General features: G+C 39.9%; 1 protein-coding gene across 1 annotated transcript in view; it reads right to left on the reverse strand.

Annotated features, from left to right (window-relative positions):
* slco3a1a (solute carrier organic anion transporter family member 3A1a) overlaps positions 1 to 17,677 on the reverse strand; it is a 37,633-nt gene continuing 19,956 nt past the window's right edge. The window contains exons 3-10 of the mRNA XM_085412168.1: positions 11,568 to 11,666; positions 11,204 to 11,476; positions 9,655 to 9,819; positions 9,353 to 9,551; positions 4,949 to 5,111; positions 4,337 to 4,509; positions 4,178 to 4,242; positions 1 to 3,787 (exon numbers count right to left, since the gene is read on the reverse strand). Coding sequence (XP_085268294.1) covers positions 3,435 to 3,787; positions 4,178 to 4,242; positions 4,337 to 4,509; positions 4,949 to 5,111; positions 9,353 to 9,551; positions 9,655 to 9,819; positions 11,204 to 11,476; positions 11,568 to 11,666 — 1,490 coding nt within the window. The 3' untranslated portion in view covers positions 1 to 3,434. The remainder of the gene's footprint in view (positions 3,788 to 4,177; positions 4,243 to 4,336; positions 4,510 to 4,948; positions 5,112 to 9,352; positions 9,552 to 9,654; positions 9,820 to 11,203; positions 11,477 to 11,567; positions 11,667 to 17,677) is intronic.

Here is a 17,677-nt window from a genome sequence, read left to right on the forward strand (position 1 = left end):
AACATGAATAGAAATACAGTATACAGGGCAAAAACAGAGTTTGTACAATTCTAAAAAGTTTGAAAATCAATATTTTGTTTGACCAGCACAGCCTGAACTCTTGCGACTCCTGCATGTTTTTCTGTCCAGCTATGCTATTACTGCATTGGCACTTTGTTTGGGATCATTGTCATGCTGAAAAATGAAGTTGTGGCCAACAGCATTGAGTCACATTATATTTTTCAGTGGTGCAGTTACTGCACTAAATTCATTAATAAATTACCGTTGCAATTGTGTCGTTACTTGTGGGAGGAGGACCGCGGTGGAGCAGCCTGCAGTCCAGATATGGACATTACTGTTTATTTTATGAAAGGACAAGAGTACGATGGTAAAGCTGAAACTACATCCAGGATAGAATCAATTGCATTCTGCTGATAACACAACTTCAGCTCTTTCCAAGTATCTGCACAGACAGCATGCTAACACAAAGCTAGCCAAAACCCCAAAGTGACATTAAAGCTGAATGCATGCTAGCAGCCAGAGCCTGAACTTCAGCAGACAACAAAGGCAGTGATGAGCAGTCAGCCTTGTAGCTTCCGTTTGTACTTGTTCATGTTTCTAAAGTTGACTGTGGCAATCGCTTTGAAGTCTCTCTGTGCTCGTTTTCAGCTTTGCTTCAAGTTGTCAATTTTCTGTTCATAAATAAATACTAAAATATTGCATCTGTGTTCTAAATAGAATAAGTTATGTGTTGGTGTGTGGAACTGCCTCAAGTTTATATTGTTGGCCATTTGAACAAAGTTAAGTACCGAGTAGTGTAACAAATTACTTCATCCACTTAGTAATTAAGTAAAATACAGCATTACTTGAAAAAAAAGTAATGAGTAATGTGTAATATATCAGAGGTGGGCAGATGAATCCAAATATTGATAGCATTGATACCGATGCTGGTATTGTTATCGGATAGATACTTTGCTCTATCCTGTAAATATGCATTATATTATTTAACGTAATATAATCATGTTAAATAAATTATGTTTTTCAGAAATGAAAAATTGCATTAAACAGACTATGACAAATGTTGAATCGTTTTGTATCAACTCTCATGTCAGTTTTACTTATAGCACATTTGAACAACAGAAGTTGATCCAAAGTGCCTTAGAGACAGACATGTTTAAATTAAACTAAATTGATTTTAATTTTACTTACACAACAGCCACCCATATGGGCGCTTAATATTGTAAGGTAAATACCCCTACAATAATACAGAGAAACCCCAACAATCAGACGACCCCCTATGAGCAAGCACTTTGGCGACAGTGGAAAGGAAAAACTCCCTTTTAACAGGAAGAAACCTCTGGCAGGACCTGGTGCAGGGAGGGGCAGACATCTGACGAGACCTGTTGGAGGGTGGGCATTCCAGGTCTCCAGAAAATCCAGTTTTAAAATACATGAAAAGTTAAAAGATGCATTTCGTTATGTTAGCTAATTATTGCATAAAAACAGTGATTTAGTGGCCATTAAAATGTATCCAGGTTTAGCAAATTGATTCATCTCATGGATCACGACACACTGCTCTCTCTGACCTAAGCTGCCTTTAAAGGTTAAAAGTATCATTAAAGGCATCGGTGTTGTATTTACTCTGTATCAGATCGATACCAAAATCTGGAGTACTCCACATCGCTATAATACATTACTTCTTTTGAGTTAAGACCACAACACTTTACAGGTTGTATTGCATTGTGGATGAAAATATGACCAATATAATTCTATCAACTTTGACCGCAACACCACTGGCTGAAATGCAGCCCCAAACCATGACCCAGCCTCCACCATATTTTACAGATGGCTGTAGACACTCCTCCATACTTTGTGACATTTTGCCCCTTAAGTCGCCCCCTGCTAGCCAGCAGAAACAGTGGTTGTTTATAAAAACATTGAACAACTCAGCTCTACACACATTTTGCCTGCTCCCTTATTCACAAGGGGCCACCACAGGATGGCTCTGCATATTTGATTTGGCAGATTTTCACACCTGATGTCCCTCCTGATGCAAACCCCAAGGGACTCGTGCCTCCTCCTGGGACCAAACTGGCAAGCTTTGACTTGTTAGGCGAATGTGTAAACGACTACACTATGGAGCCACTTACACACAAACAGAACTCAAAAGAAAAGAAAAGAACTCAAATTTGTATGAATTTTCTGAAAAATAATTTATTTCCAGAGTAAAATAAACAATATGCTGCCATACAAAAAGTGTAAGAAAAGGGACAAACTGTAACTGCAGAGAGCTCAGCTGAGTAACAGGTCACATGTGCAGTGAGTCACACCTGGATATGAATTCAGTGCCCTTTAACTTTATTTAACCTTGTACACACAGTCTCCTTTAACACATCTGTAACCTCTGTATCTTATTACAGGCCTAGTTTGAAGACACAGGCAACACACCATAGATATGAATTGTCCCAGATCTTTTGTAACATCAGACACACACACATCCCAGACAATTAGATTACATATATTTTATACTCGAAAACAATCTAATAAAAACATTCTGGGCCAAATGAAAACAAACCTTCCACTTGAAGGATGAACAACATAAAAATACTACTTTTGATTTCCTTTGCTTTGACACTGGGTGCAAAAGCCAAAAGAAAACATATAGAAAGTTCTTATTCAAACTATCCCTTATTAAGACATATTAGGCTGAAAAGAAGTAAAAACAACATGGAAATGCTATCATGAAGAAACATTTCAACCTATAAGACAAGACCTCAACGTCTAGTCTAAGAAGTATCAAAAAACAGTGTCTATGATCCAGCAAGAGAACAGGAAACTGAGCAGTTAAAAGATCCAACAGGCCACTAAAATAACCCAGTGAGGGTGTTTCTGTTCTCTCTTTTTTTAATTTTTCAATAGGAAAATTTCCTGCAGTGAAATTAAAACGCATCAACTAGTAGTTTGTAAACACTTGGCAACTTTTATAAATATGAATAACTGAAAAACAAACCAAACTTTTCTTTTTTTAACCATAAAAATGTCATTTTGAAGAGTGACGGAACAAAAACACACAGTGCTGACTGAAAGGAAACTGTCACTGGAATCGTGACGGACCTAAAACAATATGGCAACTATAGTTTGTAGTAGCATCATGTCCACTCACTAATAACAGACTAGGACTGAGTGGGACGGTACTGCGCTCGTCTTCTACCACAGAGTCAACACGGGAACTCACTGGCAACACCTGACAACACCTCGCTCAGACGTAAACAACTACAGTGGACCCTTTTGATTTTATCGAGGACGTGTAGCGCAGTCGAGAGCCACCGAGGACCTCAATGGGCCGTAAAATAGATCGCCTTTATCAAAACCTCTTGAATTTAACAAAGAAGAAAAAACTACATTCCTAAAATAGTCATTTAAATGTCCATATTGTCCTTTTTTTGCTTTACAAATTATAAAACAGACTCCATATTTTCACAAAACTCGTGGTCCTCGAGGTTGTATATAAACTTCGTCCTGTCGACGACTTTGGGGCCGTCGGTGAGGGACGGGTAAAACTCAGTTGGCGTCAAGTGGCCCTCGTGACTTTTGATGTACTTCCTGTAGTTCCGCCGCAAGCAATACCACGTGGTGGTGTAAAGGAGGAAGGCGACACCCTTGAGAACGATGGCCAGGCTCACGTAGAGATGCCTGTATTTCGCGTTGTCGTACAACAGGCAGGCACCCTTCTTGTCGCAGTCCGAACTCCAGAAAAGGCAAGTGGAGTCGATCCCAGCACCAAAAATCAGAGGAGGGGGAATGAATCCTGCAAGAGAGAAACATGCACTGAGCTAAGGTTTGCTGGCTGTAAGAGGAGAATCATAAATCTTCAAACTATCACTCCGTACGCACTGAAATGATTTAAAAATCACATTTTGTCTCTCTTATGTTCCATTTCTTCTCTTGCCTCCTGAACGTGAGGTTGTTTTTACACTCTCGTGATCTGATTTACTTGCTTTCCATCTGAAAACACGTAAAGTCGATGCAGCCGCGCATCAGCGATTGACGGGTTGCCGTCATTAACAGAGTGCGTCACTGGAGGCATTGGTAAAACGCCACACGCTTGCAGCCTCAACAGGATTTGTGCTGCGAGTGAGAGAAATGAGACTGAGCGATTGCATGTGAAAGTGATGTGTTATCTGGAAACAGTTCCTACCGAGGAGTCGCAGCAGAAGGAACAGCACACCGAGCGCGTATGATTTCAGCTCAGGGCTCACAGTCCTTCAAGAGAAACAGACAGAACAAAAAAAGTTTTATTTTTCAAATTAAAGCATTGAGAGTCTCTTCACAAAATAAAATAAAACCACAACGATACCTGATTAGGATGATGACAGAGGGAGTCTGGGCCATGGCTCCGACCAGGCTGCAGACACAAATCACGCACAGGAAAATGAGGAAAGACTGCTGGCATCCCGGCATTGGGCATTTCCCGGGAACCGCCGTGGCACTTTCGCTGTCGTTGGATATACAGGAGCAGCCGGTCAGATTCTGTCAACAGAAAGAGAGAGAGACGTTTGTACAACAACAAGCCATTCATCCTGCAGGAACACACATGCTACACCTGCTCCTCACGTCTGGATCAAAATCCTCAGTAGAAATGAGCAATGTGTGTTTGTTTTAGGAGCACTTAAAAACTGAAAAAAGAAAAGCAAAAAAAAATTCAGCAGCAGTGAAGTGGTGATATTTTGTGCTGCTGAGCTGATGTGATTTGAATATAGAAGACATTATCTGCAGTCAGCATCTGATCTTGAAACAAGCACGTTACCACCTGACTGCCCAGCATGTGCATGCTGATGACAGAGCTGTGAAATACTGGGACTTCATATCTGTGAACACTATAAAGGTTTCTGGTGGCTTTTCTGTGCTACAGTCCTCATCAACATTGCTGGTACTCATCATAATCAGAGGGCAAAAGCAAAATGAAAACCTGAGAAATGTTGGATGCGGGGATCCCAGTTCGGCTGCAGCCGGCGAGGCAGGCGGACAGGTAGGTGATGCCGTTGGAGCCGCACACAGGGCTGATGGAGGAGGTGAAGCAGCTGCATTGACTGTTGCACTGAGCTTCTGGTTTCCTGCTCGCCTGCAGGGTCCTAAACAGAGAGAAACAGCTGTAAGTTACATCTGTAAAACTAAGGAGCCCTTTATCAGATATTATGGACACTGTTTCACTTTTAACATCTCCATGGAAACGACGCAGCTCTCCTAACCCGCTCTGGAACAAGTTGGTTTTAGGCCACCAATTTCAAAAGCGGCTCAAACATTCAGTATTTCTACAGGATGAGCACACAGACTAAATCACTGAGTTCACACTTTATTAAAGAGATAAAAGCAACACCGAGGCTGAAGACTGAGCCTGAATGCTTTTATTTTAACTGAAAAAGAAGCAACCTTGGACTCAGAGGTCTCAAAGTGCGCTGCAAATAAAAGGAGGTGTTTAATATTCATCTGAACACATGAATATCTTTTACTAGCACAATGATAAAAAGATAGAGAAAGAGCTCAATGCCAAAACCCCCGCAGAATACAGTGCTATCGGTCTCAAAGTGATCCAAACAGGTACGCTGTTCTTGAGGAACCTCGACACATCTGTGTGCAAAACACAGCTGGATTTCTGCATATGTGTGTGCATGAGTGTAAAATCTCCCCCTCCTCAAAAACAGCCTCTGTGTGACAGATCAATTATCCTCCTCTTAATCTACTTCCTGCCCCCTGTTTATATCGCACACTTACATTAACATCCGTTCAATAAACATCATCATCATTTGTAACTAATAATTAGCTTCACTAGGGCTAAATGTAATGTATTGATTACCTGACTTAAACAGGCTTAAATACTTAAATGAGACACAGCAACCAAAAGTAACAATTTTTAACTAAAATATGATGATTGACTGATTATACAAATATTTGCTGCTGTTGCAGGTTTAGCTGTGGTACAATAACAGCTGTGGCAGCCTCGCCTCTGTCAGTGCGCCCCAGGGTGGCTGTGGCTACAATGTAGCTTGCCATCACCAGTGTGTGAATGTGTGCGTGACTGGGTGGATGACTGGATATGTAAAGCGCTTTGGGGTCTTTAGGGACTAGAAAAGCACTATATAAATACAGGCCAGGCCATAACAAGATTAAAGCATTGAAAACAGAGGAGCAGTGAAAGCTGGCAGAAGATTTTTTTTTTACCTGGGCTTTGCACTATGAAGCGAGTTCAGCATACTTCTGATATCTGTTCATTTCTGAATTCATTTACCCAAACATCAAAAATCACGATAAGCAGCCACAAGAAGCTGCTAACCAACTCACCAAGGTTACCCAGGGTTTCTCAATCGCACATTCACCTGAAAGGTTTGATGTTGGCGCAACAATCAAAATTAAAAGTTTAGATAAGTATACTGGCAGCAGAGCAGGTGACTTTGCCAAGGAAGATAAAATTATGAGGAAAGTATGGGGAAAAATATAAAGAGGTTAAACACACAATACAGACTGAAAGCGTCATTTCTGCTGCTGACTAAGCAGCGGTGTGTGAGGAGAAGCGTTGCACAGCAGTTTAGTATTAAAAGGCCTGAATGAATGCAGGGGCACTTTAAGTGCTTTGGTCAATAAGACTGGAAAAGAGCTGCTATAATAATAAAATTTAGCTTATTTGAAGCCAGGAAAGAAAACCAGCAAAACGCTGACTGCACTGACAGTAAACAGAATCATCAATATCACAGCTGTATCCTGTGTATTAGGACACAGGAGAATCTGAGAGCAAGTAAGGAACACATTAAAAACAGAATTCAAATTTAGGTTTAGACTATGTGCAAATTTAATGTAATAGGGAAGAAAAAATGAAGGAATAAACTTGCATCTAAGAATTTATAATTCTTAATGGTCATCTGTGTATTGCATCAGAAATTAGACATTAAAAAGTAAAACCCTTCTACTATCTGTGCAGAAGTCAGAGGCTTTTCCCAGCTGTGGTGACACTGTGATTGGTCAGTAGGTTGATCTCTAACCTTACTATGGTGATGCACCCCAGTAAGAAGTGACAGAGTTACTAAGATGATAAATAAGGTCTTTGTTCTGTGGCAGGTAGTACAATTGAAGATGCCACTGGCAGGATTACTAAGAAGTTAAGGGTAGATCTGCATGAAAACTGTCAGGCTTGGTGCAAGATCGAAGCGATTACATATGGAGGCTATCTAGATCTGAATACAGGCATTTTTTTTTTTTTTTTAAAGGACTCCTTATCATTCTGAGAGGCTATCATTGATTATTCCCTCTAAATTCAAATCCAATACAAAAAGAAAAAGGAGACTTTGGATTGTGAAAAACAAAACAAAGGAGCACTGGCAGTAAAGCTAGATTTCTACCAGAGAGAAAAAAAAAGGTGTTAGACCCAGCCCTGCTGGGGGGTTAACAGAGCAATAACCACCTACAATTCCACATACTGTGTGTGCCCACGTCAGATGATCTGTGGGGTGTATGCCTAGGTGTAGCTCTGCCTCACTCACTGATTTTTTGACAGTACTATTCAGATACAGGTCAAAATGGGGGCATTTTACTTCATGCCGTCACAAATAGTTACAAAACATGAGATGAGAAAAGGGAGCAATCTTGATATCACGAATTAATCCACGGGCTGATATCCTTGGATTCAAGATACATGCATAAGGTGAAGAGGAATGCAATGTGTCTGTTCTGATTTGAGATGTTTGTTTCTATTAGAAGGAAGAAGCCAAACACCATATTTGTTATATTATCATATAATTTGCTTTGTGGAGTAAAATTACGAGTTTATCCTCATGTACTTCTTTAGGTTTTATAAAAACAAACTGTCTTTTTACCTTTGAAGTAAAGAATTTAAGTTAAAAAGTGTGCGCATGAGACAGTGATTCATGCTAATTTATGACAAACGACATAATAAATACAAAGTCCCTTCTAACAACAGAGCTTCACTTGAAAGGTTTATCAATATGAAAGTGAATAACGTGTCCTGCTGCATAATAGCTTTGCTTTAAACCTCTTTTTATTGGTGTCTGATTCAGTGAAGTCTGTCACATTCATATTCAGTTCATGCAGCCCTCGAGGCCACTTTCCAAACAGAAAATCTTTTTATAGACTCGACAAAATGACACAAAGTTGTTTGAATAAAAAGCCTTCTGTCCCATCTTTGCCCCAATGTCCAGCAGTGATAAGAATTTTTATTTACACATTTATAGTCCCTACAGTTCATCTGCAAAAAAGTCCTCCAGCCTTAGCAGCAGCACCGCTTTTCACTGCTAGAGTTTGTTAACTGCTTGTATTCTTGTTTGATAAACTGGGTTTGAAATGCTAACAGTGCATTTCGTTCCTCCTCAACCTATGACATGAAAACACGCTGAAGTGAGGACAACAGAAATATATCATTAGATATCTGCCGTTCCTCCACTGATGAGTTCATCTCATCTTACATTAAGGACACAGTTTCTGGCGACGTGTGAATGAAGCTTCTATGCAAGTTCAACGAGGAAGACCTAGTATTAACTCGTTTCCCTGCATTCCTGCATGGTTGGGCTGCTAGTCTGTTGTTAGATCACTTCTTTCATCATTATCTCTGGTCCAGTAACTTTATTTCCTTATTCAGCGAGTCAATCAGCCTCTGTTCCCTGTGCTTTAAATCTTGGTGCTCACTGTGGCCCGCCTCCACTACATCTCCATTTCATTTTGTTCGCTCAGATACCCTCGTCCGATTCCATCTGCTTTATCTCCATCACCACCAGCAGCGTCTAGACTCCAGGGTGGTCCTGTCCTATTTCCCACCACTGGTGGGAGTGCTCTGCTATGTAGCTTCATCTGAGTCTAATCATCAAATAGTTTATTACCCAAACTTTGCGCTTCAACACATTGAGTTCAATTCTTTCAAATAGTCTCTGCTTACTGAATTGGATATCAAAAAGGATGGCTTCCCAAACTTTATGTAACTACAGCTAGTTTTAAAAAGGGGTTATCCAGGAAGTAAACATAGGCCAGAAGCCTGAAGATCAGAATGCCACACTGAGCAACAGCGCTCTAACTCGTCCCTCTTTCACACATAAAAGATAATCTCAACTTGCACCTCTTCACATGATCTTGGCTGACAGCTACTTCAACTGCTTTATTTATTGTGTTACATTAGTCTGCAGCCCCTACTCGCCTTGGATCAAGGCACGGCTGAGGTTGGCGTGAGGAATATGCCACTTTTAGCCTTTTAGTTGTGGTTATTAAGTAATTTAAAACCAGTGTCTTCTACAAACTCCGGTGTCAGTTTCCACTTTTCGTTGATGCTTTTAAGCAGAGGATGTAACAAGTGATAATATTAAATATTTTTTCTTACATGTTGCCATACGGGATGGTCACTCCTGCGACGGGACCCGTATCACAGCCAAGGAACAGAAAGGAGACGTAGCAGGCGGTGGACAGCAGGTTGACCAGCATGGCCATTCGGATTGCTCCCAGCGCTGATAGATTCAGCTTCTTCACCAGCAGACCACCCATGAAGATCCCCAGACACGCACATGGAATAGCTGTCATACCTTAAACACAAGATAGGCCCAAATCTGTTTATTATGCTCCTCTGCAGAAGAAAAAAAAAAGAAAAAGTGTGCATACGTGTGACTTTTTGCACAGAATACAAACCTAACAACTGATTTGCAGAGGTGGTGGTGAGGTTGAACTGCTGCTCAAGATATTTCCCCAGAAAGGCTGCAAAGCCGGCTACGACGGCGATCTCCATACAGGCTGCCAGGACGATACAGGTGAACACAGGGTTCGACAGGAGTTGCTTGGTAACCGTGGGGATCACTGGACATAAAAGGAAAGAGGAAAGATAAGCATTGAGGGTAGGGCTGTGCGATATGACCAAAATCTCATATCCCGATATAAGACATCTATCGTCCCGATAACGATATAAATCACAAAAATTTACATTTTCTGAAAGTTCTGTGAATCTCGGGCAGCTTGCATGAAGTGTTTCCAGCTGGGCGTCGTGTACCTGCAGTTGAGTGTTTTAACCGATGCATGAAACTATACATTTTTAGACATAAGTTGTAACGGCCGCCGTTTGCTTTGTTTGTACTTATTACACGGTGTGCTGCGGGGAAAAGCCTGTTCTAACGTTTGAGTTTAAGGTTTATTTTTTAGCACCTGGCGGCTCTTTTTGACTTCTCATCCGTAAATAATCTGCTCTTTCACGTGATTCAGTTTATTTTGAAAAGTCTCAACAGGGTCTTGAGCTTTATTGTGAAAGGTTTATGTGGAAAATAAACAAGCAGACACGCAATGGTTTTACCGTCGTTGTTGCTAACGACACCGCATAACAACAGGCGGTTGTCCGTCCGTAGTGTGGTTATATTAAATATAAGAGAGAACTTTAAGAAATTAATATAGCCACTACAGTGACCATCAAAACGCTGAAAAAACTCTACTAATCCAAAACTAGTGTTCAAGTTCTTCTAGTAGTTCATTTTACTTTTAAAAGTTGCATACTCTTTCAATGTATTTCCCCTTAATGAGACAGATATTTTACAAACTTGTTGTTAATTAAAATATATATACAAGTACAACTTGCAATGGTGCGATGTGGGGACCTAGTCTAGACTCCAGTAGCTAGAGTAGATTTACAGTTCAATTCTTATGTGTTATATAGTGGGCCTTGAAGCAGCTCCTAAGTTTATCCTTTGTCTCATACAAGCCTCCTTTTCTTTGAGTCAGCTTTATTCTGATCGGCTGGCCCTTGAAAACAGCAAGTTTGAACATAAGCTGAGATGACCATACTAATGATAGATGTCTGAACCAGAGCATTTAGCACAGTCTGAAACTGAGCTTTTGGTTTACTGGGATTATATACGTATATGTTGACCTCACCATCTGACCATGTTTAACATGAGCACTTGTCACTATAACAGTAAAAAATAAGAAAAAAATATCATAGGTTATCTTTAACAACACATAATACTACAAAGGATGATATTATAACTAATCTAGTACCATTTACACTAACAGGTTTTATTTAAAAAGGACTGTAGCACTTCTGTTTTGTCAGTACTTCATAGCATTTGGCAAATACAACAAATAAAAATACAAAATGTTGTGTGTTTTTGTTCCATACATGCTTGCATTAAAAAAACAACACCAACAACCAAAAAAAAAAAAAACTGCAGTACCACACTGGATGCTGCATGCTCACCCCTGAGTTGCTGACAGCAGGTGGGGCTATTGGCAGGCTCATGGTTAACTACGACTCCGTTGCTGGGCTTAGGAGTCTCACAGTCTGAGCTCAGAGAGGGAGGAAGCATAACCTGCTCGCTATCTGCTCCCTCCTCCCGCTCCCTTGCTGGCAGCGACTGAGGGAAGCCAAACATCAAGACAGCAGAGCAGAAGAGTAAGGCACCACACAGGAGGAAGCCTGCCCACCAGGCCCCGATCCACCGCGGGTCTTCTGGAGTGATGTTCAGTTTACCTGCGGGGAGGCATGGTGTCGGTCAATAAACTGCACATGCCAAAAAAAGAACACACGAGAGGATCACGGAGTAGGGACACATTCAACTCACTGGTGTCAATGAAGATGGCGTCCACATAGAATTTAGTGCACAGCGATCCAAGGATGAAGCCGCAGGCAGGTCCGAACACCAGTGTAGAGAAGAGGATTCCTGCAAAGAAACATTGATAAAGTTTAATGTTTGATTTCTACACATCCAGTACTCTAGGATATATTTTTATACTGGGAAAAAATATCTAAAGTAACCTAAATGCTTTATTGTTTTTCCTCAAAGTCTTGTTAATATGTTCTGGGTAGTGTTAAACATTTATGGTAAACAGACATATAGTATGAGAAAGCATCAAGCAGTTTTAATTAATTTAATTTGCTCATCTGAGTTTGTATTCATTAAAAATCTTTAGATTTAACTTATTTTTAAGTAGCTACACAGTTAGTTTTAGTCTTTGTAAGATGGAGGGTGTTCTTACAGAGGAGCAAGATTTAGGAAAATCAGAATACAGTACAAACAACACCTAACGAGGGCACTTGATTCCCTGTACTCTACTTGTTTGTTTATCAAATGAGTAGTGGCCCCACCACTCACCCTATGATAGCTGGGATGAACTCCAGCCTACTTGGAGAAGCAGTTAAGAAAACAGATGGATGGAAACTGGTTTAATATTTAGCTCATAAAAGGTCTGAATATAGTACAAAAGGCTCAAGTTCTAAGAGCCTAAAAGTGAAACCTTCAATTGTCCTACTTTTCTGGGCAGCTACTCGAAGATATTCAATTTCAAAACGTATCAAAATAGAACGACAGCAAATCTTCCACAGTATTCTCTTCGTTTTCAGCGGTCCTATCCAGTAGGTACACTGTGGAGCATGACGGCAAACACAGAAGCAATTCAGCTGTCATGAAAGATCAAGTCAGTTAAAAACCACAATGCTATTGGTGGCAGCACACAGCGACTGTGTTCGTTATGCTCACATGGCTCAGCCCTATCAAACTCACAGCATAACATACACACCTGACAATGGAAAACAGTGGTTCTGTCCCAGTCTTATAGTGGGCAGCTTGAAGCTTGATCTAAAAATCCTCATTAGAGCATTGTCAGCGGGGTGGAAGTCTGGCACTATGACTCAGACTGCAGGGAGATAATGAAGACTTCAAAGCTCAATTTAGGAGACAAATATCCCCCCGACAGTCTGTCCTGTGATCTGCGGTATTATTAGACCTGAGTGTGGAGAGCTGTACTGCGACAAACCAGATCCGAGTTTAAGTTTAACTACTGCTGTGCACAAGAAATGCAGTTTCGAATTACCATCAAAATGAAATGAAAACATCCCTGCTAATTCTGCTTCCTTCTCTTGGGGCATTAAAAATATTTCTGCTACCAGGACGATGTTGTTTGCATGCCAAAAGCAGCCACTTAACAAAAACAAAACAAAACAAAAAAAACAACAAAAAAACATGGAAACTGTGACTAAGCTGTGTATGTCTTTGCTTGTGCTGAGAGCAAATGCATCAGGCCTGCTTCCTGCCTTGACCACCCACATAGGAAGGGAGTCAACACATGAGCCTCATTCACATCACAGTTTATTCTTCACATAAAGGAAATGGCTCACAGATTTGCTAGGTGGCGTTTACTACCTATACCCTCTTCTCCATTTTAATGCGATATAAACAGGCTCATTTAAGCTAGACAAGGAGTGAAACAAAACAGAAAGAGCCTTTCAAGTCGTGATGGGAACATTTGGCTGTTGTTCTGAAGAATACAAGTGAAACATCTTTGCGGTTGACAGTCAGACCAGCACGGAAATGAACAAAGACCCAGATGTAGTCATGAGGCACTGGATCATGACAGGTTTTCACCTATTCCTTCTGCTATTTTCTGAGATTTTGGCAGGTGGCTGACAAATTTCCGTTGCTGTCTGAATGCAAGACTTCCAAATGTGAGAAGTTGTTTTTTTTTTTTTAAATAAATTGTCAACTCACTCACACACACACACACACACACACACACACACACACACACACACACACACACACACACACACACACACACACACACACACACACACACACAGAGGAAGTTGTTGTATTTCATTAGGAAGTGTTTACTATATACCTAACAAAGAGTTTTGCTTAAAGCACTTAAAAAAAAAAAAAAAAAAAAAAGAAGCGGACTGCAGCCACCACTACGTGACTACAAAATGTGCCTGTGGTGTTGCAAATGAGGCCTATGCACTATTTCTTTCGCGTTTCCTTAGAAACTAAGTGTTGCTTTCACATAGCAACATCACAATTGCTTTCACCACAGGAAACCCCAAAGAGGAAATTCAGTTAGTGAAATCACCTTCCAGGAGATGATAGCTCAGTAGTCCACGAATCAGCAACCACTGAGAGGATAAATGTCTCTGCCTACCCCTGGTTGCTCTCAGAAACGCTGTATCTTGATGATAACATTTAAGCCACATGGCTCACATGGAAAAAAAAAAAAAAGGTTAGTAATCTAGTGTGGCCCCTTATCAATCTGCTGCTTCTGGAGGAGAAACAAGGGCAGTGCAATTTGAAAGTCAGAGATAATCCCCACTTGAAATGATAGGGTTTTACATTTTTTATATGTTATGGGTCAATAACAACAGAGGCAGGCATGTCATGAGTTGGCCTGCATAATAGCATTACAAAAAAAGCTAAATTACAGTTACCAACAAAATTTGTAGTGCTTTGTGTGCCAGGTTATTTCTTGACATGGCGACTAACTGTTCCCACATTGGAGCTGCTATTAGATACACAGTCGTCTGTATATCTACAAAATCTAGCCGTTTCTCGCCATAATGAGCGTCACCACTAAGTCAGCAAATATCTGTTGTGTGTACCGCTTTTATGCTCTTATCTAAAGATTCTTCAGAGCTGCACCACAAACGATGACAATGCAACCATTTTAAATGTCACGGTGTGTAACATGGCTCAAAAAGAAAGTTAAACTCACAAACTGTGTCAGACTATGGAGTATCACAGTATTCACTGCATTGAGCACTGGGTGAATTGCAACAAAACGATCCAAAAAAGGTTCATCTCATGAGTTTGTGCATGGCTCTGATGTTTTGATGCATCCTTGCATGCGTTCATCTCTCACAAGTTACATTTTTTCCAGTTTTGCTTCCATTACTCTGGTTTGTGTGTTTTCAGTAGTCTAGTCAGTCCAGTCAGATTTTATTGTGTGATGATAATAATAATAATAATAATAATAATAATAATAATAATAATAATAATAATAAACATTACTGAATTATTGGATGTGTGGAAAGAATAGGAACCTAAATTCCTAATCCACTCTTTTTGTCTTTGGTCACCAGAGATCAATGGTCAGAGGACTTTTTCCGAATCAAAGAGTCTCTTCTCGCCTCCTCAACCCCCCCAAATCCAGAAAAATCCATCCGTTTTCTTCAGTTCTTCTGTGCACAAAAAGTAGCAGACTAAATGGACAAAATGATGCATTAAGAGAACAACTTGGTTACTTTTACATCTGAATTGAGACCCTGACTCTTTGGTAAAACAAAAACAAACAAGTGTAGCTACACTGACTATAAATTATTATATTTTTTCCATAATATGATTCAGCAGGAGTAAAAACTAAAACCCAAGTTAAGCACATTAAACCTGCATGAAGGACAATACACAACCGCAGCGTAATCTGTCTTTTCCCTTCTAGCTGTCCCGTTACAAGATAAGTACAAAACAAACTAATTTGTTCATGTTGTACTTCACTCAAGCCTTTTAGTACCCTGTGAATTATACTCTCTGGGGAGCATGTTTGATGTAATTTAATAACAAAGCTTGGGTCTAGTGTTTTTGTCTCCCTGTAATTGACTTAGAGACCAATGGAAAAAGCCAGAAAAGCCACGTCCATATTAATTAACCCACAGATGCATCTTAAACCGGGGCTGAATATAAAAATACTTCCGCAAAAACAAGAGGCATCATTCAAACTGTAGATCAGAATCTCCATTTCATATGCAACTCTTGTGCTAAACTAACTTTGATAGTGTTTCCGCTCAAACAACAATGCATTAGTGCGTCTGTCTTACAGATGTTTATAATGATGTATTTAAAACACCATGCACAGATTAAACCATAACACAAATGATGAAGGTAGTGACAGGCTCTTCTTAACAATCACTCAGGTTAATGCCAGATGAAACCCAGAGAAATAGATATAATGCATGCGTTCACATAGCCCAAAGACCCTATAAAAGCCCTTAGCTGCAAAATTCAGTTTAATCTGGGTATTGAAATTATAAACCAGCACACTGTGAGGTTAAACACACACACAGAGTAATCGAAATGTCAGATCCATGACAAGTGCACCACCCTTGGTTCATTTCCTCCTCTCACTGTACAAAGAGTTCATTCGACTCCTCCATTAATCCTGCTCAAGTAGGCTCAGTAATCTCATGAGCTAAATAACAGCAGAGGGACAATGTAGTGTGGGAAGCCAAACAACAGCTTGTGACACTTTCACAAGAGACCAGACTGAACCTGAATGAGCTGAATGACCAGTAAAGATAAAACCAGCATCCCAACTCGTCACATCTGAAACCTAAATACGCGTTCAACCCCAAGGTTTGGTCGAGACGGGGAAAAGAAAAGGCACAAGATTCCAAGGTCACATCAAAGTGACTGCAACATTTACACGCTAGAAGATTAAAGAGCTTTCACACCAAAATCTCTCCTCCTCTTCTGCTCTATCAGGTCATCAAATCCTCTGGGTAGGAGGGTAAAGACATTTTTAAGATTAAAGAACATTGAGAAATGCTCAAATAGGCCAGACGTGTCAGAGGAGCATGGACAATTTGCTCCACAGAACTGAGATGGCATCAGTCACTCTGACAGAGATTCAGACAAATACGACATTTTAACTAAGAAAAGTCACACACTACACCCAAGAAAAGTCCTGTGCTTCAGCTACAGCACAAAACTTGTCAAAACTGAATTTTTTTAACAGTTTTGAAAAGAAATTTCCTACTGTGCAATGGACCGAAGTACTTCTAGGAGCAAGTCTTCATGAAATGCATCTAAGGGCTTAGTTTGTGCAGCATTATCTAATTTAACTTTAGTTTTCAGCTGTCACCAGTAGAACGTTTGCTGACCAACTGTAGCTGTTTTAACCTAAAGTGAAAATGACCCCTAGTTTTAGTTTAAGTGTGAACACAACTAGCCTAAGTATGCACTGATGCATGCGTAGACTGGGACATCTATGTGACAGAGTCAACTAAAAGCATTGTAATACCCATTTTGAATTTTGTAATTTGTCCTCATTTGCCCCTGAAAAATACCATTCATATTTGAAAGATTAAAAGACTACAACTAAACTGAAACCAAACACTGTAAAAATAACAAAAAGCAAAAGGGGAAATGAGCAAAAAAATAAAAAATAAACTAGAATTTTTTTTTTTTTAAAAAGCAAAAAAATAAAATAGCCCAATAAGATAGAAATTACACCAAATATTTTTTCTACTTACTGACCTTCTAAAAGTAAAATAAAAGAGTTCAGTCAATAAAATTCTAAATAAAGTACAATGATAAATAAGTAAAAAATAATAATAAAAGAAACACAACAAAACACTATGTAAGAAATTGAATATGTAGAACAAAGAGGCTCTACGAAGACAAAAAATGCCTTAATAGATTCAATAAAGCAAGATAACACAATAAAAATGGCTGCATGAAAAACAAGCAGAGCTAATGTCAGATGGAATTAAAGTGGTTGAGTATAACAGAGAGCAGTGGACAGTGTAATAAAGTGACTTGGTGTACACAGAGTGCTAAGTGTTGTGACAGTCCAGGGCTGAAGTAAACTATTAATGAGATAACAGTTGTATAGTTGTGTGGTACAAAGTTCCCGTATATGAATTCCATTTTAAAATCATCTAACCAAGAAGCAGTGGAGGTAGATCGAATCGTCTACTAATCAGTGGGTTAGTGGTTTGATCCCAAGCAACCTCGGAAAAGATAGTGAATCTCAAATTGCTTCCGATGCATCCGTCTGAGTTCGAGTGTGTGAGATAGTTAGAAAGCACTTAAAGGCATAGAGCAAAGTGCTGTTTGAATGGCTGCATGTGGCTTTAGTAGATATATACACTCATTGGACACTTTATTAGGTACAACTGACTTAATGC

The sequence above is a fragment of the Rhamphochromis longiceps genome, linkage group LG7 (genome assembly GCF_057381845.1).
Source record: "Rhamphochromis longiceps isolate RC_006_pf linkage group LG7, R_longiceps_female_GT1.1, whole genome shotgun sequence".
Lineage (NCBI taxonomy): Eukaryota > Metazoa > Chordata > Actinopteri > Cichliformes > Cichlidae > Rhamphochromis > Rhamphochromis longiceps.